This window comes from Heterodontus francisci, chromosome 16 (genome assembly GCF_036365525.1).
Source record: "Heterodontus francisci isolate sHetFra1 chromosome 16, sHetFra1.hap1, whole genome shotgun sequence".
In the NCBI taxonomy this organism is placed as follows: Eukaryota; Metazoa; Chordata; class Chondrichthyes; order Heterodontiformes; family Heterodontidae; genus Heterodontus; species Heterodontus francisci.
Genome location: NC_090386.1, coordinates 102,811,847 through 102,838,475, shown reverse-complemented (window position 1 = coordinate 102,838,475; position 26,629 = coordinate 102,811,847). Strand labels below are relative to the sequence as shown.

The following is a 26,629-nucleotide window of genomic DNA, read 5'->3' as shown; positions in this document are numbered from 1 at the left end:
TGCTGTCGAAGAAGCCTTGGTGAGTTGCTGCAGTGCATCTTGTAGATGGTACACACTGCTGCCACTGTGTGTCGGTGGTGGAGGGAGTGAATGTTGAAGGTGGTAAATGGACTGCCAATCAAGCGGGCTGCTTTGTCCTGGATGGTGTCTAGCTGCTTGAGTGTTGTGTAACTGCACCCATCCAGGCATGTGGAGAGTATTCCATCACACTCCTAACTTATGCCTTGTAGATGGTGGACAGGCTTTGGGGAGTCAGGAGGTGAGTTACTCACCGCAGAATCCCTAGCCTCTGACCTGCTCTTGTAGCCATGGTATTTATATGGCTACTCTAGTTCAGTTTCTGGTCAATGGTAGCCACTAGGATGTTGATAGTGGGGGATTCAGCGATGGTAATGCCATTGAATGTCAAGGGGAGATGGTTAGATTCTCTCATGTTGGAGATGGTCATTGCCTGGCACTTGTGTGGCGCGAATGTTACTTGCCACTTATCAGCCCAAGCCTGGATGTTGTCCAGGTCTTGCTGCATTTCTACACTGACTTCTTCAGTATCTGAGGAGTCGCGAATGGTGCTGAACATTAAAATCATCAGCATACATCCCCACATCTGACCTTAAGATGGAGAGAAGGTCATTGATGAAGCAGCTGAAGATGGTTGGGCCCAGGACACTACCCTGAGGAACTCCTGCAGTTATGTCCTGGAGCTGAGATGACTGACTTCCAACAACCACAACCATCTTCCTTTGCGCTAGGTATGACTCCAACCAGCGGAGAGTTTCCCACCCGATTCCCATTGATACCAAATTAAAAGCAAAATACTGCGGATGCTGGAAATCTGAAATAAAAACAAGAAATGCTGGAAATACTCAGCAGGTCTGGCAGCATCTGTGCAGAGAGAAGCAGAGTTAACGTTTCAGGTCAGTGACCCTTCTTCAGAACTGGCAAATATTAGAAATGTAAAAGGTTATAAGCAAGTAAAGTGGGGGTGGGTCAAGAGATAACAAAGGAGAAGGTGTAGCTAGAACAAGGTCACAGAATAGCTGACCAGAAGGTCATGGAGCAAAGATATGTTAATGGTGTGTTGAAAGACAAAGCATTAGTACAGATAGGGTGTTAATGGACTGAAAATTGAACAGTCGCAAGTACAAACATGAAAAAAAACAGTGGGTAAGCAAACTGAACAAACTAAAATGAAATAAAATCAAATAAACACAAAAGTATATAAAAAAAATGAAAAAGAAAAAAATAACTAAAAATAAAAGTAAAATGGGGGGCCCTCATGCTCTGAAGTTATTGAACTCAATGTTCAGTCCGGCAGGCTGTAGTGTGCCTAATTGGTAAATGAGATGCTGTTCCTCGAGCCTGCGTTGATGTTCACTGGAACACTGCAGCAATCCCAGAACAGAGATGTGAGCATGAGAGCAGGGGTGAGTGTTGAAATGAGCAACCGGAAGCTCAGGGTCCTGCTTGCGGACTGAGCGGAGGTGTTCCGCAAAGCGGTCATCCAGTCTGCAATTGATTTCCCCAATGTAGAGGAGACCACATTGTGAGCAGCGAATACAGTATACTAAATTGAAAGAAGTACAAGTAAATTGCTGCTTCACCTGAAAGGAGTGTTTGGGGCCTTGGATAGTGAGGAGAGAGGAGGTAAATGGGCAGGTATTACACCTCCTGCGATTGCAGGGGAAGATGCCGTGGGAAGGGGACGAGGTGGTGGGGGTAATGGAGGAGTGGACCAGGGTGTCGCGGAGGGAATGATCCCTTTGGAATGCTTACAGGGGAAGGGAGGGGAAGATGCGTTTGGTAGTGGCATCACGCTGGACGTGGTGGAAATGGCAGAGGATGATCCTTTGGATATGGAGGCTGATGGGGTGAAAAGTGAGGACAAGGGGAACCCTGTTGCCGTTCTGGGAGGGAGAGGAATGGGTGAGGGTAGAGGTGTGGGAAATGGGCCGGACACAGTTGAGGGCCCTGTCAACCACATTTGTTGTTATTCCATGACAGTGCTTTAGTTTAGTTTAGTTTAGAGATACAGCACTGAAACAGGCCCTTCGGCCCACCGAGTCTGTGCCGACCATCAACCACCCATTTATACTAATCCTACACTAATTCCATATTCCTACCACATCCCCACCTGTCCCTATATTCCCCTACCTATACTAGGGGCAATTTATAATGACCAATTAACCTATCAACCAGCAAGTCTTTGGCATGTGGGAGGAAACCGGAGCACCCGGAGGAAACCCACGCAGACACAGGGAGAACTTGCAAACTCCACACAGGCAGTACCCAGAATTGAACCCGGGTCGCTGGAGCTGTGAGGCTGCGGTGCTAACCACTGCGCCACTGTGCCGCTTCTGATATGTCTTCCCTTTTCCTCAACTGAGGATTCCCCCCCAGGGCCCTCACTGACCTGAAACGTTAACTCTGCTTCTCTCTCTACAGATGCTGCCAGACCTGCTGAGTATTTCCAGCATTTCTTGTTTTTATCCCATTGACACCAGTTTTGCTAGGGCTCCTTGATGCCATACTCGGCCAAATGCTGTCTTGATGTCAAGGGCAGTCACTCTCACTTCACCTCTGCAGCTCAGCTCTTTTGTCCATGATTGGACCACGGCTGTAATGAGGTCTGGAGCTGAGTGGCCCTGGCGGAACCCAAACTGAGCGTCAGTGAGCAGGTTATTGCTGAGCTGGTGCCGCTTGATAGCACTGTCGACAGCCCCTTCCAACACTTTGCCGATGATCGAGAGTAGACTGATCGGGTGGTAATTGGCCAGGTAGGATTTGTCCTACTTTTTGTGTATGGGAGTCAACATGGATTTACGAAAGGGAAATCATGCTTAACAAATCTACTAGAATTCTTCGAGGATGTAACTAGTAGAGTTGATTAGGGGGAGCCGGTGGATGTGGTTTATTTGGACTTTCAGAAGGCTTTTGACAAAGACCCACAATAAGTGATTAGCATGTAAAATTAAAGCGCATGGGATTGGGGGTAGTGTATTGTGATGGATAGAAAACTGGTTGGCAGACAGGAAACAAAGAGTAGGGATAAATGTGTCTTTTTCCGAATGGCAGGCAGTGACTAGTGGGGTACCACAGGGATCGGTGCTAGGACCCCAGCTATTCACATTATACATTAATCATTTAGATGAGGGAATTAAATGTAATATCTCCAAATTTGCAGATGACACAAAACTGGGTGGGAGGGTGAGTTGTGAGGAGGATGCAGAGAGGCTTCAGGGTGATTTGGACAAGTTGAGTGAATGGGCTAATGCATGGCAGATGCAGTATAATGTGGATAAATGTGAGGTTATCCACTTTGGTAGCAAAAACAGGAAGGCAGATTATCTGAATGACTATAAACTGAGAGAGAGGAATATGCAGCGAGACCTGGGTGTCCTCGTACACCGGTCGCTGAAGGTAAGCATGCAGGTGCAACAGGTGGTAAAAAAGGCAAATGGTATGTTGGCCTTCATAGCGAGAGGATTTGAATACAGGAGCAGGGATGTCTTGCTGCAATTATACAGGGCCTTGATGAGGCCACATCTGGAATATTGTGTGCAGTTTTGGTTTCCTTATCTGAGGAAAGCTGTTCTTGCTATAGAGGGAGTGCAGTGAAGGTTTACCAGACTGATTCCTGGGATGGTGGGACTGACGTATGAGGAGAGTTTGACTCGGTTAGGATTATATTCACTGGAGTTCAGAAGAGTGAGTGGGGGTCTCATAGAAACCTATAAAATTCTAACAGGACTAGACAGGGTAGATGCAGGAAGGATGTTCCCGATGGTGGGGGAGTCCAGAACCAGGGGTCATAGTCTAAGGATACAGGGTAAACCTTTCAGGACTGAGATGAGGAGAAATTTCTTCACCCAGAGAGTGGTGAGCCTGTGGAATTCGCTATCACAGAAAGCAGTTGAGGCCAAAACATTGTATTTTTTCAAAAAGGAGTTAGATATAGCTCTTGGGTCTAAAGGGATCAAAGGGTATGGGGCGAAAGGGGGAACAGGCTACTGAGTTGGATGATCAGCCATGATCATAATGAATGGCGGAGCAGGCTTGAAGTGCCAAATGGCCTACTCCTGCTCCTATTTTCTATGTTTCTAGGACATACTTGGCAATTTTCCACATTGTTGGGTAGATGCCAGTGTTGTAGCTGTACTGGAACAGCTTGGTCAGGGACGCGGCTAGTTCTGGAACACAGGTCTTCAGTACTATTGCCTGAATATTGTCAGGGGTCATGGACTTTGCAGTATCCACTGCCTTCAGCTGTTCCTTGATATCACCCGGAGTGAATTGGATTGGCTAAAGACTGGCATCTGTGATGCTGGGGACCTCAGGAGGAGGCTGAGATGGATCATCCACTTGGCACTTCTGGTTGAAGATGGATGCAAATACTCCTTGAAAATTGTCCTTGAGAAGGTGGTGGTGAGCTGCCTTCTTGAACCGCTGCAGTCCATCTGGTGTAGGTACACCCACACTGCTGTTAGGAAGAGAGTTCCAGGATTTTGACCTTGCAACAGTGAAGGAATGGCGATATAGTTCCAAGTCAGGATGATATGTGGCTTGGAGGGGAACTTGCAGGTTCCCATGTATCTTCTGCCCTTGCCCTTCTAGGTGGTAGAGGTCGTGGGTTTGGAAGGTGCTGTTGAAGGAGCCTTGGTGAGTTGCTGCAGTGCATCTTGTAGATGGTACACACTGCTGCCACTGTGCGCTAGTTGTGGAGGGACTGAATGCTTAAGGTTGTGAATGAGGTGCCGATCAAGAGGACTGCTTTGTTCTGGATGGTGTTCAGCTTCGTGAGTGTTGTTGGAACTGCACTTATTCAGTGGAGAGTATTCCATCACACTCCTGACTTGTGCCTTGTAGATGGTGGAAAGACTTTGCGGAGTCAGGAGTCAGAATTCCCAGCCTCTGACCTGCTGTTGTAGGTACAGTCTTTATATATCTGCTCTAGTTAAGTTTCTGGTCAATGGTGTCCCCCAGGATGTTGATGGTGGCGTATTGAGCGCTGGTAATGGTGTTCAATATCAAAGGGAGATGGTTAAATTCCCCCTTGTTGCAGATGATCATTGCCTGGCACTTGTGTGGTGCGAATGTTACTTGCCACTTATCAGCCCAAGCCTGAATGTTACTGCTTCAGTAGCTGAGTAGTTGCGAATGGTGCTGAACACTGTGTAATCATCAGCGAACATCCCCACTTCTGTCCTTATAATGGAGGAAAGAGCATTGATGAAGCAGCTTAAGATAGTTGGGCCTCGGACACTACCCTGAGGAACTCCTGCAGCGATGTCCTGGTGCGGAGATGTTGGTCACTCACAACCACAACCATTTTCCTTTGTGCTAGGTATGACTCCAACCAGTGGAAAAATTTTCCCTGATTCCCATTGACTTCAATTTTACGAGGGCTCCTTTATGTCATACTCGGTCAAATGCTGCCTTGATGTCAAGGACAGTCACTCTCATCTCATCTCCGGTATTTAGCTCTTTTGTCCACGTTTGGACCAAGGCTATAATGAAGTCAGCAGCTGACTGGCTCTACCTCAGTGGCGGAACCTAAACTGAGCATTGGTGAGCAGGTTATTGCTAAGTAAGTGCCATTTGATAGCAATGTTGATGACCCCTTCCATCACTTTGCCGATGATTGAGAGTAGACTCATGGGGCAGTAATTGGCCGGATTGGATTTGTCCTGCTTTGTGTGCACAGGGCACACGTGGGCAATTTTCCAGATTGGCAGGGAGATGCCAGTGTTGCAGCAGATAATGACCAGATAATCAGTTTTTAAGTGATATTGGTTAAGGGATAAATATTGGCCCAAAACAGCAGGGAGAACTCCCCTGCACTTCAAATAGTGCTATGAGATCTTTTACATCAACCTAACAGGCAGATGCGACTTCAGTTAAATGCCTCATCTGAAAGACAGCACCTCCAACAGCGCATCACTCCCTCAGTACTTCCCCTCTGACAGTGCAACGCTCCAACAGTACTGCTCCCTACGACGGTGCAATGTTCTCTCAGTACTGTCCCTCGGACTGTGAAGTGCTCCTTCTGTACTTCCCCTTCAACAGTGCAGGCCTTCCTCAGTACTGACCCTTCAACAGCGTGGCACTCCCTCATTACTGACCCTCCAACAGCGTGGCGCTTCCTCATTACTGACCCTCCAACAGTGTGGCACTCCCTCAGTACCGACCCTCCAACGGTGCAAAACTCCCTCAGTACTGGCCCTCAGATAGTGCAGGGCTCCTTCAGCACTGCCCCTCCAACAGTGTGGCGCTCCCTCGGTACTGACCCTCTGACAGGGCAGCACTCCCTTAGTACTGACCATCCAACAGTGCGGCACTCCCTCAGTACTGACTCTGAAACAGTGCAGTGCTCCCTCAGTAGTGCACATGCACCAGTGCAGTGCTCCCTCAATACTGTCACTGAAGATAAGGATGAGAGATTTGGAATAAATGGGTCATTTTCAGGTTGGCAAACTGTAACTAGTGGAATGCCACAGGGATCAGTGCTGGAGTCTCAACTATTTACAATGTATAATAATAACTTGGTTGAAGGGACCAAGTGTATTGTAGCCAAATTTGCTGATGAAACCAAGCTAGGCATGAAAGTAAGTTGTAAGGAGGACACAAAGAGGGGTGAATTTGATGATCATGCTGTCAAGTGCGCAAAAAGGCGGCGGTCCCACTTGTGATGGGAGTAGCTGCTCCACCGCAAATACGCGCCGGACAAACATTTTGCGTAATGGTGGCAGCCGTCCCCCCGAATCACGTGGCAGGGGCAGCACCTGATGTTCCCCCAAATTCACACACAAGCCCCTTGGACACTGAGCATAGCAGCAATAGCCACTGTAAACCCCACTTCCTCTATGCTACTCTGGTTAGGTTACCTTCCCTTTCGAGGTACCGAGGACTCTCACCTCGGTGGCGCCAGCTTTTCAAAGGGAGGGTTTAAACTAGTGTGGCAGGGGGGTGGGAACCAGAGCAGTAGGACAGCAAGTGAAATAAATGAAGGGGAACTAGTAAATAAGGCCAGCAAGACTAAGAGGAAGAGCAGGCAGAGAGATGTTGCTGAGCACAGCGAGACTGGTGGTCTGAAGTGCATTTGTTTCAATGCGAGAAGGTAAGGCAGATGAACTTAGAGCTTGGATTAGTACTTGGAACTATGATGTTGTTGCTAAAACAGAGACTTGGTTGAGGGAAGGACAGGATTGGCAGCTAAATGTTCCAGGATTTAGAAGCTTCAGGCGGGATAGAGGGGGATGTAAAAGGGGTGGGGGAGTTGCATTACTGGTTAAGGAGAATATCACAGCTGTACTGGGGGAGGACACCTCAGAGGGGTCGTGCAGCGAGGCAATATGGGTGGAGCTCAGGAATAGGAAGGGTGCAGTCACAATGTTGGGGGTTTTCTACAGGCCTCCCGACAGCCAGCGGGAGGTAGAGGAACAGATATGTAGACAGATATTTTGGAAAGATGTAAAGATAACAGGGTTGTAGTGGTGGGTGATTTTAACTTCCTCTATATTGACTGGGACTCACTTAGTGCTAGGGGCTTGGATGGGGCAGAATTTGTAAGGAGCATCCAGGAGGGCTTCTTGAAACAATATGTAGATACTCCAACTAGGGATGGGGCCGTACTGGACCTGGTATTGGGGAATGAGCCCGGCCAGGTGGTCAAAGTTTCAGTAGGGGAGCATTTCAGGAACAGTGACCATAATTCCATAAGTTTTAAGGTACTTGTGGATAAGGATAAGAGTAGTCCTCAGGTGAAGGTGCTAAATTGGGGGAAGGCTAATTATAACAATATTAGGCAGGAACTGCAGAATTTATATTGGGGGCGGCTGTTTGAGGGTAAATCAACATCTGATATGCGGGAGTCTTTCAAGCGTCAGTTGATTAGAATCCAGGACCAGCATGTTCCTGTGAGGAAGAAGGATAAGTTTGGCAAGTTTCGGGAACCTTGGATAACGCGGGATATTTTGAGCCCAGTCAAAAAGAAAAAGGAAGCATTCGTCAGGGCTGGAAGGCTAGGAACAGACGAATCCCTTGAGGAATATAAAGACAGCAGGAAGGACTTAAGCAAGGAGTCAGGAGGGCAAAAAGGGGTCATAAAAAGTCATTGGCAAACAGGATTAAGGAAAATCCCAAGGCTTTTTATACATATATAAAGAGCAAGAGGGTAACCAGGGAAAGGGTTGGCCCACTCAAGGACAGAGAAGGGAATCTATGTGTGGAGCCAGAGGCAATGGGTGAGGTACTAAATGAGTACTTTGCATCAGTATTCACCAAAGAGAAGGACTCGGTGGATGATGAGCCTAGGGAAGGGAGTGTAGATAGTCTCAGTCATCTCATTATCAAAAAGGAGGAGGCGTTGGGTGTCTTGCAAAGCATTAATGTAGATAATTCCTCAGGACCTGATGGGATCTACCCCAGAATACTGAGGGAGGCAAGGGAAGAAATTGCTGGGGCCATGACAGAAATCTTTGCATCCTCATTGGCTACAGGTGAGGTCCCAGAGGACTGGAGAATAGCCAATGTTGTTCCTTTGTTTAAGAAGGGTAGCATGGATTATCCAGGAAATTATAGGCCGGTGAGCCTTACGTCAGTGGGAGGGAAATTATTAGAGAGGATTCTTCAGGACTGGATTTACTCCCATTTGGAAACAAACAAACTTATTAGCGAGAGGCAGCATGGTTTTGTGAAGGGGAGGTCGTGTCTCATTAATTTGATTGAGTTTTTTGAGGAAGTGACAAAGATGATTGATGAAGGAAGGGCAGTGGATGTTATCTATATGGACTTCAGTAAAGCCTTGACAAGGTCCCTCATGGCAGACTGGTACAAAAGGTGAAGTCACAGGGGATCAGAGGTGAGCTGGCAAGATGGATACAGAACTGGCTCAGTCATAGAAGACAGAGGGTAGCAGTGGATGGGTGCTTTCCTGAATGGAGAGATGTGACTAGTGGTGTTCCGCAGGGATCAGTGCTGGGACCTTTGCTCTTTGTAGTATATATAAATGATTTGGAGGAAAATGTAGCTGGTCTGATTAGTAAGTTTGTAGGCGACACAAAGGTTGGTGGAGTTGCGGACAGTGATGAGGATTGTCAGAGGATACATCAGGATATAGATCGGTTGGAGACTTGGGCGGAGAAATGGCAGATGGAGTTTAATCCGGACAAATGTGAGGTAATGCATTTTGGAAGATCTAATGCAGGTGGGAAGTATACAGTAAATGGCAGAACCCTTAGGAGTATTGAAAGGCAGAGAGATCTGGGCGTACAGGTCCACAGGTCACTGAAAGATGCAACGCAGGTGGATAAGGTAGTCAAGAAGGCATACGGCATGCTTGCCTTCATTGGTCGGGGCATAGAGTATAAAAATTGGCAAGTCATGCTGCAGCTGTACAGAACTTTAGTTCGGCCACACTTAGAATATTGCATGCAATTCTGGTCGCCACACTACCAGAAGGACGTGGAGGCTTTGGAGAGGGTACAGAAGAGGTTTACCAGGATGTTGCCTGGTCTGGAGGGAATTAGCTATGAGGAGTGGTTGGATAAACACGGATTGTTTTCACTGGAACGACGGAGGTGGAGGGGCGACATGATAGAGCTTTACAAAGTTATGAGCAGCATGGACAGAGTGGATAGTCAGAAGCTTTTTCCCAGGGTGGAAGAGTCAGTTACTAGGGGGCATTGGTTTAAGGTGCGAGGGGCAAAGTTTAGAGGGGATGTGTGAGGCAAGTTCTTTACACAGAGGGTGGTGAGTGCCTGGAACTTGCTGCCGGGGGAGGTGGTGGAAGCAGGTACGATAGCGACGTTTAAGAGGCATCTTGACAAATACATGAATAGGATGGGAATAGAGGGATACGGACCCCGGAAGTGCAGAAGGTTTTAGTTTAGGCAGGCATCAAGATCGGCGCAGGCTTGGAGGGCCGAATGGCCTGTTCCTGTGCTGTACTGTTCTTTGTCCTTTGAAGGCACATGAGCGCCAGACGTCAATCACAAAATTTTGGAACCTTCGTTGGGTCGCAGCGAATTAGATTCAAATTTATTTAACGCAGCTTTCCAAACATTTAAATTTCGATGCCATCGCATCAGGCGTCAGTACCGTCTTGGTAATTTCCCGCCTCTGACAGAGTCGGCACACTGCGGTATGGCACTGGGTTTCATGGCCGACTGCTCCACGGAGATTCTGCACCAACTCCCCCCCCCAACCCCGCAAGCCACTGAACCCGCCTCCGTCAAGAGAACAGAATTGAGCCCAAAGTCTGCAAAGAGATATGGATAGGTTAAATGAGTGGACAAAAATTTGGCAGATGGAGTATAATGTGGGAAAATGTGAGGTTGTCCACTTTGGTTGGTAAATTTGAAAAGCAGATTATTATTTGCATGGAAAGAGACTGCAGAATTCTGCAGTCCAGAGGGACCTGGTTGTCCTTGTCCATGATTCACAAAAAAATTAGCATGAAAGTGCATCAAGTAATTAGGAAGAGAAATGGAATGTTGGCCTTTATTGTAAGGGGGAAAGCATAAAAGTTGGAAAGTCTTGCTGCAACTGTACAGGGCATTGGTGAGACTGCACCTCGAGTACGACATACAGTTATTTCAGGAGGGATATACTTGCACTGGAAGCAGTTCAGAGAAGGTTCCCTAGGCTAATTCCTGGGATGAAGGGATTGTCGTATGGGGAAAGGTTAGGCCTATACTCATTGGAGTTTAGAAGAATAAGAGGTGATTTTACTGAACTATATAATATCCTCAGCAGGCTTGTCAGGGTAGATGCTGAGAGAATGTTTTCCCTTTTAGGAGAATCTGGAACTAAGATTTCAGAATAAGGGGTCTCCTATTTAAGATGGAGATGACGATCCATTTCTTCTCTCAGAGGGTCATGAATCTTTGGAATTTTCTACTCCAGACAGCAGTAGAGGTTGGGTCGTTGAATATATTCAAGGCTGAGATAGAGAGATTTTTGAACTATAGGGGAGTCAAGGGTTATGGGAACAGGCACGAAAGTGGAGTTAAGGCCACAATCAGATCAGCCATGAGCTTACTGAATGGCGAAGCAGGCTTCAGGGTCCTTTTGGCTGACTCCTGTTCCTATTTCTTATGTACACCTTGATCACAGTCACATTCCTTGGAGGACTTTGATCAAATGCTCAATGCTGGAATCAGAACTGATGCCAGTCTGAATGTGTTTGAGCAAGGAGTTGGGTGGTGGCAGAGATGACTATGCTTTAATGTGTGGTCTGAGGTAGATGACCTGACTGGTCTCTGCTGTTAATTTGCTGCAAAGACTAAAGTGAATAATCTGAGAATCTTCGCAATTCTTACCTCTCCATATCCACTGTAATCAAGTTCAATGAGTTCAAAAGCCGCCAGCAGTTCCCCACCCATTGTCTGGCCTCTGTAAATGTCATGAAACTTTAAGGCAGGTCTCTCGTAGCCTTCATCCTGTAGTTTAATGCTGGGAGCTGCAAAAGCTCGTCCGAGGAACTCTGGGCCTCCCTGTGTTTTTAAAAAAGGATAACGTCAGACTCAGATTCATTCCAAATTTCATAATTTGAATAGTCTGTGGAACTAAAATGCAACAGCACACAACAGGTGGGCGTACATAACCCCATTCTATTCATTTCCCAATCTCAAACACAGTCTGTGTGCAAGGGTCAGGTGAAGGTCATGGGAGAGAGAGTTAACTTTAATTCCTCCGTTGAATTACTCCCTCGTAATTGGGATAATTCTACCCACCAGTACTGTACCCCAGTGTTATACAGTGACAGACCTGTCCCCACCAGTACTGTACCCCAGTGTTATACAGCGACAGACCTGTACCCACCAGTACTGTACCCCAGTGTTATACAGCGACAGACCTGTACCCACCAGTACTGTACCCCAGTGTTATACAGTGACAGACCTGTCCCCACCAGTACTGTACCCGTGTTATACAGTGACAGACCTGTCCCCACCAGTACTGTACCCCAATGTTATACAGTGACAGACCTGTCTCCACCAGTACTGTACCCCAGTGTTATACAGCGACAGACCGGTACCCACCAGTACTGTACCCCAGTGTTATACAGCGACAGACCTGTACCCACCAGTACTGTACCCCAGTGTTATACAGTGACAGACCTGTACCCACCAGTACTGTACCCCAGTGTTATACAGTGACAGACCTGTCCCCACCAGTACTGTACCCCTGTGTTATACAGTGACAGACCTGTGCCTCACCAGTACTGTACCCCTGTGTTATACAGTGACAAATTTGTACCCACCAGTACTGTGTCACAGTGTTATACAGTGACACAACTGTACCCATCAGTACTGTACCGCAGTATTATACAGTGACAGACCTGTACCAAAGAGTACTGCACTCCAGTGTTATACAGTGAGAGACCTGTCCCCACCAGTACTGTACCCCAGTGTTATACAGTGACAGACCTGTACCCGCCAGTACTGTACCCCAGTGTTATACAGTGACAGACCTGTACCCGCCAGTACTGTACACCAGTGTTATACAGCGACTGACCTCTCCCCACAAGTGTTATACAGTGACAAAACTGTACCCGCCAGCACTGTACCCAAGTGTTATAGAGTGACAGACCAGTCCGCATCAGTACTGTACCCCGGTGTTATACAGTGTATGACCTTTCCCAGCCAGTACTGTACCCAAGTGTTACACTGTGACAAACCAGCACCCACTAGTACTGTACTCCATTGTTATACAGTGACAGACCGGTACCCACCAGTACTGTACCCCAGTGTTATACAGTGACAGATCTTTACCCATTAGTTTTATACTGTCACAAACCTGTACCCACCAGTACTGTGCCCAAGTGTTAGACAGTGACAGACCTGTCCCCATCAGTACTGTGCCTCAGTGCGATACAGTGACATGCCTTTACCCACCTGTAATGTACCCAGTGTGATACAGTGACAAACCTGTACCCTCCAGTACCGTACGCCAGTGTTATACAGTGACAGACCTGTCCCCACCAGTACTGCACCCCAATGTTATACAGTGAAAGACCTGTACCCTCCAGTACTGTACCCCAGTGTTATAAAGTGACAGACCATTACCCACCTGTACTGTACCCAGTGTTATACAGTGACAGACCTGTCCCCACCAGTACTGTCCCCCAGTGATATACAGTGACACATCTGTACCCACCAGTACTGTACCCCAATGTTATACAGTGACAAACCTGTCTCCACCAGTACTGTATCACAGTGTTATACAGTGACACATCTGTACCCATCAGTACTGTAACCCAGCGTTATACAGTGACAATCCTGTCCCCACCAGTACTGTACCCCAGTGTTATACAGTGATAGTCCTGTCCCCATCAGTACTGTACCGCAGTATTATACAGTGACTGACATGTACCAAAGAGTACTGTATCACAGTGTTATACAGTGACAGACCTGTACCCACCAGTACTGTACCCCAGTGTTATCCAGTGACATCTGTACCCATCAGTACTGTACCCCAGTGTGATACAGTGACAGGCCTGTACTCACCTCTACTGTACCCCAGTGTGATACAGTGGCAGACCTGTATCCACCTGTACTGTACCCCAGTGTTATACAGTGACAGGCCTGTACTCACCTCTACTGTACCCCAGTGTGATACAGTGACAGACCTGTCCCCACCAGTACTGTATACCAGTGTGATACAGTGACAGACCAGCACGTCCCAGTACTGTACCCGAGTGTTATAAAGTGACAGACCTGTACCCACTAGTACTGTACCCTGGTGTGATACAGTGACAGACCAGCACGCCCCAGTACTGTACCCCAGTGTTATACAGTGTATGACCTTTACCAGCCAGTACTGTACCCAAATGTTACACTGTGACAAACCAGTACCCACCAGTACTGTACCCAAGTGTTATACAGTGACAGACCTGTCCCCATCAGTACTGTACCCTGGTGTGATACAGTGACAGACCAGCACGCCCCAGTACTGTACCCTGTGTTATAGAGTGACATACCTGTCCCCACCAGTACTGTATCACAGTGTTATACAGTGACACATCTGTACCCATCAGTACTGTACCCCAGTGTTATACAGCGACTGACCTCTCCCCACAAGTGTTATACAGTGACAAAACTGTACCTGCCAGTACTGTACCCAACTGTGATACAGTGACAGACCTGACCCCATCAGTACTGTTCCCCAGTGTTATACAGTGTCACATTTGTACCCACCTCTACTGTACCCCAGTGTGATACAGTGGCAGACGAGCATGCCCCAGTACTGTACCCTAGTGTTATAAAGTGACAGACCTGTACCCACTAGTACTGTACCCAGTTTGATACAGTGACAGACCTGTCCCCTCCAGTCCTGTACCCCGGTGTGATACAGTGACAGACCAGCATGTCCCAGTACTGTACCCTAGTGTTATAAAGTGACAGACCTGTACCCACTAGTACTGTACCCCGGTGTTATACAGTGTATGACCTTTACCAGCCAGTACTGTACCCATGTGTTACACTGTGACAGACCAGTACTCACTAGTACTGTACTCCAGTGTTATACAGTCACAAACCTGTCCCCATCAGTACTGTACCCCAGTGCTATACAGTGACAGGCCTTTACCCACCTTTACTGTACCCCAGTGTGATACAGTGACAGACCTGTACCCACCTGTAATGTAACCAGTGTCATATAGTGACAGAGCTGTCCCCACCAGTACTGTACCCCACTGTTATACAGTGACAGACCTGTCCCCACCAGTACTGTACCCCACTGTTATACAGTGACAGACCTGTCCCCGCCAGTACTTTACCCCAGTGTTATACAGTGACAGACCTGTACCCACCTGTACTGTACCTAGTGTTTTCCAGTGACCGACCTTTACCCGCCAGTCCTGTACCCACCAGTACTGTACCCCAATGTTATGCAGTGATAGTCCTGTCCCCAACAGTACTGTACCCCAGTGTTATACAGCGACTGACCTCTCCCCGCAAGTGTTATGCAGTGACAAACCTTTACCTGCCAGTACTGTACCCACCAGCATTGTACCCCAGTGTTATACAGTGACAAACCTGTACCCCCCAGTACTGTACCCACCAGTACTGTACCCAGTGTGATACAGTGAAAGACCTGCACCCTCCAGTACTGTACCCTAGTGCTATAAAGTGACAGACCATTACCCACCTGTACTGTACCCACTGTTATACAGTGACAGACCTGTCCCCACCAGTACTGTATCAGTGTTATACAGTGCCACATCTGTACCCACCAGTACTGTACCCCAATGTTATACAGTGATAGTCCTGTCCCCAACAGTACTGTATCCCAGTGTTATACAGCGAAAGTCCTCTCCCCACAAGTGTTATACAGTGACAAAATTGTACCTGCCAGTACTGTACCCAAGTGTGATACAGTGCCAAAGCTGTACCCACCAGTACTGTTCCCCAGTGTGATACAGTGACAGACCTGTCCCCACCAGTACTGTACCACAGTGTTATACAGTGACAGACCTGTACCCACCTCTACTGTACCACAGTGTTATACAGTGCCAAAGCTGTACCCACCAGTACTGTTCCCCAGTGTGATACAGTGACAGACCTGTCCCCGCCAGTACTGCACCCCAGTGTTATACAGTGACAGACCTGTCCCCACCAGTACTGTTCCCCAGTGTGATACAGTGACAGACCTGTACCCACCAGTACTGTTCCCCAGTGTGATACAGTGACAGACCTGTCCCCACCAGTACTGTACCCCAGTGTTATACAGTGACAGACCTGTCCCCACCAGTACTGTACCCCAGTGTTATACAGTGACAGACCTGTCCCCACCAGTACTGTTCCCCAGTGTGATACAGTGACAGAGCTGTCCCCACCAGTACTGTACCCCAGTGTTATACAGTGACAGACCTGTACCCACCAGTACTGTTCCCCAGTGTGATACAGTGACAGACCTGTCCCCACCAGTACTGTACCCCAGTGTTATACAGTGACAGACCTGTCCCCACCAGTACTGTTCCCCAGTGTTATACAGTGACAGACCTGTCCCCACCAGTACTGTACCCCAGTGTTATACAGTGACAGACGTGTACCCACCAGTACTGTTCCCCAGTGTGATACAGTGACAGACCTGTCCCCACCAGTACTGTACCCCAGTGTTATACAGTGACAGACCTGTCCCCACCAGTACTGTACCCCAGTGTTATACAGTGACAGACCTGTCCCCACCAGTACTGTACCCCAGTGTTATACAGTGACAGACCTGTCCCCACCAGTACTGTACACCAATGTTATACAGTGGAATCCTGTCCCCACCAGTACTGTTCCCCAGTGTTATACAGTGACAGACCTGTCCCCACCAGTACTGTACCCCAGTGTTATACAGTGACAGACCTGTCCCCACCAGTACTGTACACCAATGTTATACAGTGGAATCCTGTCCCCACCAGTACTGTTGCCCAGTGTTATACAGTGACAGACCTGTCCCCACCAGTACTGTACCCCAGTGTTATACAGTGACAGACCTGTCCCCACCAGTACTGTACACCAATGTTATAAAGTGGAATCCTGTCCCCACCAGTACTGTTCCCCAGTGTTATACAGTGACAGACCTGTCCCCACCAGTACTGTACCCCAGTGTTATACAGTGACAGACCTGTCCCCACCAGTACTGTACACCAATGTTATACAGTGGAATCCTGTCCCCACCAGTACTGTTCCCCAGTGTTATACAGTGACAGACCTGTCCCCACCAGTACTGTACCCCAGTGTTATACAGTGACAGACCTGTCCCCACCAGTACTGTACCCCAGTGTTATACAGTGACAGACCTGTCCCCACCAGTACTGTACACCAATGTTATACAGTGGAATCCTGTCCCCACCAGTACTGTTCCCCAGTGTTATACAGTGACAGACCTGTCCCCACCAGTACTGTTCCCCAGTGTTATACAGTGACAGACCTGTCCCCACCAGTACTGTACCCCAGTGTTATACAGTGACAGACCTGTCCCCACCAGTACTGTACCCCAGTGTTATACAGTGACAGACCTGTACCCATCAGTACTGTTTTATGTTCAAAGCCTCTCTCCAAACTCAAATACTGGTACTGCAATTTATCATCTATTATTATGCAGCTGGATGTTATTTACGCTGCAAGACGATGGTGCCAAATCCATTAGCAGCAGGACTCTTTTATCCCAGTTGCAACTCTGCTGTCATTGTTTTCTGAAATTGCACTAGGCTGAGACTCACAAAGCTGTCATAGTCGAAGATATTGATGATGATTATGGGGGGATCATTCTTCAGTTCCTCTTTACTTCCCTCGATCAGTATTTGATCAAACAGCAGCATCTCAGACCACATTGGGGAAAGTGTTTCTTCCAAATACTATGGAGAAATTGAAGAGAAAGTAAAATTTGTTATGAGCTCTGCATTTCAATGACCGTGTAATATACTGAAACTGCAGCAGTCCTATGATGCTCATCCGGATAAATTCCAAATCATGCAACTCAACCAGAGACTTATACAAGGTGGATCAGTCTGCGATGAGCAGCACAAAGCAAGAACTGTGAAATGGAAAACTGAGAAATTGCAATAGGAAAGGCCATGAGCAGTCATACTGCTGAAAACAGTCCCACATCAGTATTAATAGCATATCTTTTCATAATACGAACCAATTCTTGTTTAGTTAAGAATCTCCAAACCCAAAGACTGAGAAGGTCACATTGATATCGCATTTCATTTGCTAGATCTGGACTGCACAATCTTTGTTATGGACACAACCACTTACCTAAATTTAGAAAATGTACAGCCTGGATGACAAGTCAAGGCTTAGAAACCCCCCAGAATTACAGGGGTAACGGGGATACTGCTGGAGTTCGCAGACTTTGTAACTCTTTAGGGTATGAACAGCAATGACCGAAACACTTTCTAAATAATTATATGGACATAAGAAAACAACAGTTTTCCAGATAAAGATGTTTTGAAACTTGAAACTCAGAATAATCAGCATTATGTCTGGGAGATGAGCGGTTAAGTTTTCTGCAGTTTCTGGACATCCCAGAAATCGCTGTAAAATGGCTGTATTCCTATCTATTTTTCCCAAGTCTGTTACTAGTTAGAACAGGCTGTTCATGTTTACAGCAGTTGCTCACAGTCCAAGGACCAGCAGATAGCTGTCTTATCTCTAACCTGAGATTTCTCTTTTGTTAGCAGTCAGTGCCCTTGAATAGATCAGCAGATCTTTTTCCCTCTCACAGGCAGCTTGAAGCAAATTCAAACTCAAACACCCTGGACAGGAAGAAAAGACCATTCTGTACTCTGAATTTGACCGAGTTGGCATTTCTGTTCTTTCCTTTATTGATTGTACTAGGCTCTTTTATCAGTAATCCAGGGTTTCACATCCACTCTTCTAGTTTTCCTGGAAAACAGGTTTTAAAAGTTCATATTGAAAAGTCCTTCAAGTTTAACCAGCTAAAACCAACATTGTTTTTGCCCTTGAGAAGGTGGTGGTGAGCTGCCTTCTTGAACCGCTGCAGTCCATGTGGGGTAGGTAGACCCACAGTGCTGTTAGGGAGTTCCAGGATTTTGACCCAGCGACAGTGAAGGAATGGCGATATACTTCCAAGTCAGGATGGTGTGTGAGTTGGAGGGGAACTTGCAGGTGGTGGTGTTCCCATGTATTTGCTGCCCTTGTCCTTCTAGTTGGTAGAGGGCATGGGTTTGGAAGGTGCTGTCTAAGGAGCCTTGTTGAGTTGCTGCAGTGCATCTTGTAGATGACACACACTGCTGCCACTGTGCGTCGGTGGTGGAGGGAGTGAATGTTTGTAGATGGTGTGCCAATCAAGTGGGCTGCTTTGTCCTGGATGGTGCCGAGCTTCTTGAGTACTGTTGGAGCTGCACCCATCCAGGCAAGTGGAGAGTATTCCATCACACTCCTGACTTGTGCCTTGTAGATGGCGGACAGGCTTTGGGGAGTCAGGAGGTGAGTTACTCGCCTCAGGATTCCTAGCCTCTGACCTGCTCTTGTAGCCATGGTATTTATATGGCTACTCCTGTTCAGTTTCTGGTCAATGGTAGCCCCTAGGATGTTGATAGTGGGAGATTCAGCGATGGGAATGCCATTGAATGTCAGAGGGAGATGGTTAGATTCTCCCTTGTTGAAGATGGTCATTGCCTGGCACTTGTGTGGCACAAATGTTACTTGCCACTTATCAGCCCAAGCCTGATATTGTCCAGGTCTTGCTGTATTTCTGCATGGACATGGACTGCTTCAGTATCTGAGGAGTCATGAATGGTGCTGAGCATTGTGCAATCATCAGCGAACATCCCCACTTCTCACCTTATGATTGAAGGAAGGCCATTGATGTAGCAGCTGAAGATGGTTGGGCTTAGGACACTACCCTGAGGAACTCCTGCAGTGATGTCCTGGAGCTCAGATGATTGACCTCCAACAACCACAACCATCTTCCTTTGCGCTAAGTATGACTCCAACCAGCGAACCCCCCTGATTCCCACGGACTTGAGTTTTGCTAGGGCTCCTTGATGCCATCCTCGGTCAAATGCTGCCTTGATATCAAGGGCAGTCGCTCTCACTTCACCTCTTGAGTTCAACTCTTTTGTCCATGTTTGAACCAAGGCTGTAATGAGGTCAGGACTGAGTCGCCCTGGCGGAACCCAAACTGAGCATCACTGAGCAGGTTATTGCTAAGCAAGTGCCGCTTGATGGCACTGTTGATGACACTTCCATCACTTTACTGATGATTGAGAGTAGACTGATGGGATGGTAATTGGCCGGTTGGACATGTCCTGCTTGTTGTGTACAGGACATACCTGGGCAAATTTCCACATTGCCGGGTAGATACCAGTGCTGTAGCTGTACTGGAACAGCTTGACTAGGGGTGCGGCAAGTTCTGGAGCACAGGTCTTCAGTACTATTGCCGGAATATTGTCAGGGCTCATAGCCTTTGCAGTATCCAGTGCCTTCAGTCATTTCTTGATATCATGCAAAGTGAATCAAATTGGCTGAAGTCTGGCATCTGTACTGCTGGGGACTTCAGGAGGAGGCCAAGATGGATCAACTCAGCACTTCTGGCTGAAGATTGTTGCAAATGCTTCAGCCTTATCTTTTGCACTGATGTGCTGGGTTTCCCCATCATTGAGGATGGGGATATTCGTGGAGCCACCTCCTCCAGTTAGTTGTTTAATTGTCCACCACCATTCACGATTGGATGTGGCAGGACTGCAGAGCTTAGATCTGATCCGTTGCTTATGGGATCGCTTAGCTCTGTCTATCGCATGCTGCTAACGCAGTTTGGCACACAAGTAGTCCTGTGTTGTAGCTTCACCAGGTTGACACCTCATTTTGAGGTATGCCTGGTGCTGCTCCTGGCATGCCCTCCTGCACTCTTCATTGAACCAGGGTTAGTCTCCTGGCTTGATGGTAATGGCAGAGTGGGGGATATGCCGGGCCATGAGGTTACAGATTGTGGTTGCGTACAATTCTGCTGCTGCTGATGGCCCACAGTGCCTCATGGATGCCCAATTTTGCATTGCTGGATGTGTTCGAAATCTATCCCATTCAGCACGGTGTTAGTGCCACACAACACGATGGAGGGTATCCTCAATGTGAAGGTGGGATTTCGTCTCCAAAAGGACTGTGTGGTGGTCACTCATACCAATACGGTCATGGACAGAAGCATCTGCTGCAGGCAGATTGGTGAGGATGAGGTCAAGTATGTTTTTCCCTCTTGGTTCTCTCACCACCTGCCGCATACCCAGTCTAGCAGCTATGTCCTTTAGGACTCAGCCAGCAGTGGTGCTACCGAGCCACTCTTGGTGATGGACATTGAAGTTCCCCACCTCGAGTCCATATTCTGCGCCCTTGCCACCCTCAGTGCTTCCTCCAAGTGGTGATCAACATAGAGGAGTACTGACTTATCAGCTGAGGGAGGGTGGTGGGTGGTAATCAGAAGGAGGTTTCCTTGCCCATATTTGACCTGATGCCATGAGACTTCAGAGTCAATGTTCAGGACTCCCAGGGCAACTCCCCTCCGACTGTATACCACTGTGCCGTCACCTCTGCTGTGTCTGTTCTGCTGGTGGGACTGGAAATACCTTGGGATGGTGATGGTAATGTCTGGGACATTGTCTGTAGGGTGTGATTCCGTGAGTATGACTATGTCAGGCTGTTGCTTAACAAGTTTGTGACACAGCTATCCCAACTTTGGCACAAGCCCCCAGATGTTAGTAAGGAGGACTTTGCAGAGTCAACAGGACTGGGTTTGCCATTGTCATTTCCAGTGCCTAGGTTGATGCCAGGTGGACGGTCCGGTTTTATTCTTTTTTATTGACTTCGTAGTGGTTAGATACAACTGAATGGCTTGCCAGGCCATTTCAGAGGGCACGTAAGAGTCAACCACATTGTTGTGGGTCTGGAGTCACATGTAGGCCAGACCAGGTAAGGACAGCAGATTTCCTTCCTAAAGGACATTAGTGAACCTGATGGGTTTTTACAACAATCGACAATGGTTTCATGGCCATCATTAGACTAGCTTTTAATTCCAGATTTATTAATTGAATTCAAATTCCACCTTCTGCTGTGGTGGAATTTGAACCCATGTCTCCAGAGCAATACTTGGGTCTCTGGGTTACTAGTCCAGTGACAATACCACTACACCACTGCCTCCAACAATCTTGCAGTACTTGTTAACTTCCTACTGCAACCACTTGCACCTATTAAAGACACGGTCTTACAGGAGGTGAATGGGAATAAGCCCCCCCAAAAAAACGAACAATCAAGGTGGAAACACAATCATTGATAGTGCCATGGAATATTGAAAACCTGATCAGGTCAGATTAATAATTTTGCCCTAGAGAACTGACTTGGAGCAAACTTGACCACAAAAGATTCTACTAACATCACACAAAAGTCACCAAAATAAAAAAAAAGTGCACATTACATCAATAAGTGATTAAAGTTTCTTACCCGGGTTGATTGACATTGAGTTGAAAACACAACTCTTGCGAAAGGATCTGATAATCCAGTGTCATCGGCTGCGAGGACACTTCGAGCTTGATACATATGGGCTCGTAACTGGAAATAAGTGTTGTCTGTAAGCAGGGAAAATTAATAGATATTCACTAACACACAGCAACTTGCATTTATATAGCACCCTTAACATAGTAAAACATCACAAAGTACTTCAGAGCAGAAAATCAGAAAACATGTGACACTGAGCCAAAGAAGGAGATATGAAGATATAGAGACAGTGGATGCATTGGTTAGCTTTCAAAATTCTATAGCTTCTGGAAAGATTACTGCAGACAGGAAAATAGCAAATGTAACCCCACTATTTAAGAGAGGGAAAGAGAAAATGGGGAACTACGGACCTGTTAGTTTGACATCAGTGTAGGAAAAATGTTAGAATCTATTATAAAGGATGTGATAACTAGACACTTCAAAATAATGATATGATTGGACAGAGTCAACATGGATTTGTGAAAGGGAAATCATGTTTGACAAACCTGTTGGAGTTTTTTGAGTATATTAACCTGTAGCACAGATAAAGGAGAACCAGTGGATGTGTGTATTTGGATTTTCAAAAGACTTTTGATAAGATCCCACACGGGTAAACAAGTTAGAGCACATGGGACTGGGGGTAATATACTGGTCTGGATTAAGAATTGGTTAACAGACAGAAAACAGAGAGTAGGAATAAACAGCTCATTCTCAGGTTGGCAGGCTGTGACTAGGGGGGTACCAGAAGGATCAGTGCTTGGGCCCCAGCTATTCACAAGCTATATGAATGATTTGGATGTGGGGACCAAACGTAATATTTTCAAATTTGCTGATGACATAAAACTGGATGGGAATGTAAGTTGTGAGGAGGATGCAAGGAGGCTTCGAGGGGACTTGGACAGGCTAGGTGATGGAATATAATGTGAATAAGTGTGAAGTTATCCACTTTGGTAGAAACAACAGAAAGAGTATTTTGTAAATGGTGAGAGGTTGGGAAGTGTTGATGTCCAAAGAGACCTGGGTGTCCTTGTTCATGAGTCACTAAAAGCTAGCATGCAGGTGCAGCAAGCAATTAGGAAGGCAAATGATATGTTGGCCTTCATCGCAAAGTGATTTGAGTACAGGAGTAAAAATGTCTTGCTGCAGTTGTATAGAGCCTTGCTGAGACCGCACCTGGAGTATTGTGTACAGTTTTGGTCTCCTCATCTAAGGAAGGATAAACCTGCCATAGAGGGAGTGTAACAGAGGTTCACCAGACTAATCACTGGGCTGGTGGGATTGTTTTTTGAGGAGAGATTGAGGAAACTGGGCCTGTATTCTCTAGAATTTCGAAGAATGAAAGGTGATCTCATTGAAACTTAGAAAATTATTACAGGGTGTGACAGGGTGGATGTAGATAGGATGTTTCCTCTGGCTGGTGAGTCTAGAACAAGGAGACACAGTCTCAGAATAAGGGACAGGCCATTTAAGACTGAGATGAGGAGGAATTTCTTCACTCGAAGGGTGGTGAATTTTTGGAATTCTATACCTCAGCGGGCTGTGGAAGCTCGATCATTGAGCATGTTCAAGACAGAAATCAATAGATTTCTGGATACTAATGACATTAAGGGATATGGGGACAGCATAGGAAAGTGGTGTTGAGGTAGATGATCAGCCATGATCTAATTGAATGGTGCAGCAGGCTCGACAGGCTGAATGGCCTACTCCTGCTCCTATGTCCTCTGGTCAAAGAGGTAGATTTTAAAGAGTATCTTAAAGGAGGAGAGAGTGGTGGAGAGGTTTGAAGAGAGAAATTTAGAGCTTAGTGCCCGGGCAGCTGAAGGTATGGCTACCAATGGTCAAGTCAAGGAACTAGGCAATGTGCAAGAGGTCAGAATAGGAGGAGCAAAGAGATCACGGAGGGCTGTGGGGCTGGAAGAAGTTAGAGAAACAGGGAGGAATTTGAACACAAGTATGATATCTTTAACTTGGAGATGTTCTGGGACCAGGACTCAATGTGGGACAGAGTGCACAGGTGAACAGGACTTGATGTGAATTAGGATATGGGCAGCAGAGTTGTGGATCAGCTGAAGTTTATGCAGGGTGCAAGGCCAAGCTGGAGAGCTTTGGAATAGTCAAGTCTGAAGGTAACAAGGGCGTGGATGAGGATTTCAGCAGCAGATGGACTGAGGCAGGGACAGAAACAGGTGATGTCACAGAGGTGGAAATCGTGGACTTTGTGATCGAGAGGATATGGGGTCGGAAACTCACCTCATAATCAAATAGACAGTGGCCAGTGAGAGGGATGGACTCAGTGGTGAGGGAAGGGTGCTGGTGGAGGTAGTCAAAGATAGTGGGTGGAATTTTCCCAACATTTCCAGGCTGGCCTTGCTGGTGTCGACAATTTGCACGGTGTTATGATCTTACAGAAGGTGGCTAATTAACTGCATTCACCCTCCAATTAAGGATGGCAGGTGGGATCCCGAGGTAGGAGGCCCAATGAAAAGGCCCATAGTACTAGATGGCCGGCAGCCCCACCAGGGGAGGTGGGCGCTGCTGAGGGAGGTAAGTGAGCTTGAGGGCACCTCAAAATGGAGGGGATCTAAGTTTGGCTGCTGAACATGTTTAAAAGGAGAAGGCCCAGAGATGTCAGGGCCATCAGTGTGGAGCGGGTAACCCTTCTGCAGGAATGATTGTGGCTGCGACTGTGACTGTTTCAGCCTTGCAGCTTCATCATTGAGGATTTCAGAGGAGGCTCTGCTGGCCCTCTGACCTGCCACCGGGAAGCCGGTGGGATCCAGCCTTAGCAGGGGCCCCGTGCGAAACTGGCAATGGGATGTCCCTTGATTGGGGCATTAATGGAGCAATTGACTGCCCGCCTCCGTGAGCAGGCTGCTGATTCCCTGGGCAGTCCGCCCCTGGGAAACACGTCCGGAGGCAGAACAGCATTGGGAGGCTGTTCTGAGGGGTTTAGTGAGACTTTCCCGTGCACACCACCGCAACCCCCACCCCCAACCCCGCTCCAAATTTTCTTTTATTTGTTCATGGGAACATCTGTGGCTAGGCCAGCATTTATTGCCCATCCCTAATTGCCCTTGAGAAGGTGGTGGTGAGCTGCCTTCTTGAACTGCTGCAGTCTTTGGGGTGTGGGTACACCCACAGTGCTGTTAGGAAGGGAGTTCCAGGATTTTGACCCAGTGACAGTGAAGGAACGGCGATATAGTTATAAGTCAGGATGGTGTGTGACTTGGAGTGGAACTTGCAGGTGGTGGTGTTCCCATGCAGCTGCTGTCCTTGTCCTTCTAGGTGGTAGAGGTTGTGGGTTTGGAAGGTGCTGTCAAAGGAGCCTTGGTGAGTTGCTGCAGTGCATCTTGTAGATGGTACACACTGCTGCCACTGTGCGCCAGTGGTGAAGACAGTGAATGTTGCAGGTGGTGGATGGGGTGCCAATCAAGTGGGCTGCTTTATCCTAGATGGTATTGAGCTTATTGAGTGTTGTTGCAGCTGCAACCATCCAGGCAAGTGGAGAGTATTTCATCACACTCCTGACTTGTGCCTTGTAGATGGTGGACAGGGATTGAGAGTCAGGAGGTGAGTTACTCATCACAGAATTCCCAGCTTCTGACCAGCTCTTGTAACCACAGTATTTATGTGGCTGGTCCAGTTAAGTTTGTGGTCTATGGTAACCCCAAGGATGTTGATACTGGGGGATTCAGCAATGGCAAAGCCGTTGAATGTCAAGGGGAGATGGTTAGATTCTCTCTTGTGGGAGATGATCATTGCCTGGCACTTGTGTGGCGCGACTGTTACTTGCCACTTATCAGCCCCAGCCTGGATGTTGTCCAGGTCTTGCTGAACATGGGCACAGACTGCTTCAGTATCTGAAGAGTTGTGAATGGTACTTAACACTGTGCAAACATCAGCGAACATCCCCCCTTCTAACCTTATGATGGAGGAAAGGTCATTGATGAAGCAGCTAGGGCCTAGGACACTATCAACATTTAGCTCCTACAGCGATTCCTGTGGCTGAGATGTTTGGCCTCCAACAACCACAACCATCTTTCTTTGTGCTAGGTATGATTCCAACCAGTGGAGCATTTTCCCACTGATTCCCATTGACTTCAGTTTTGCTGGAGCTCCTTGATGCCACACTCGGTCAAATGCTACCTTGATGTTAAGGGCAGTCACTCTCACCTCACCTCTCAGCAGCCAAGAAGATTCCACTCAATGGCTCCAATAACTGCAGGAGATTGCGACAGGTTGTCTTACAGAGAGCTGGCACAGACACAACAGCCCGAATGACCTCCTTCTGTGCTGTAACTATTCTATGATTCTATGGAACATTGAGGCTTAAATTTTCAGCACCAAATTGTCACTGGGAGGCAACACTCAGCAGTTAGATGGATATGTGAAGGTGTGTGTTTGCATAACAGAACATATTGAACGATTCTCTATAGTTTACACATTTACAGAGCCTGACAACTACTTTAACACAACTTCTGAGTTAGAAACTACCAATGATAAACTGTTTTTTCTATACAGGGCACACTCAAAGACAAAGAAAAAACAGTTTAAACGCATTAGCTCAACACTATATTGATATAAATAAGTTCAAAATGACCAAACCAAAAGCAAATAATGACACGTCAGCTTATTACAGCTGCCCATTT

General features: G+C 47.2%; 1 protein-coding gene across 1 annotated transcript in view; it reads right to left on the bottom strand.

Moving 5' to 3' along the window:
- Nucleotides 1–26,629, bottom strand: part of LOC137378425 (fer-1-like protein 4) — a 518,691-nt gene that overhangs the window by 209,868 nt on the left and 282,194 nt on the right. The window contains 3 exon segments of the mRNA XM_068048756.1: nucleotides 11,319–11,492; nucleotides 17,213–17,347; nucleotides 21,948–22,072. Of these exon segments, the coding sequence (XP_067904857.1) occupies nucleotides 11,319–11,492; nucleotides 17,213–17,347; nucleotides 21,948–22,072 (434 nt within the window).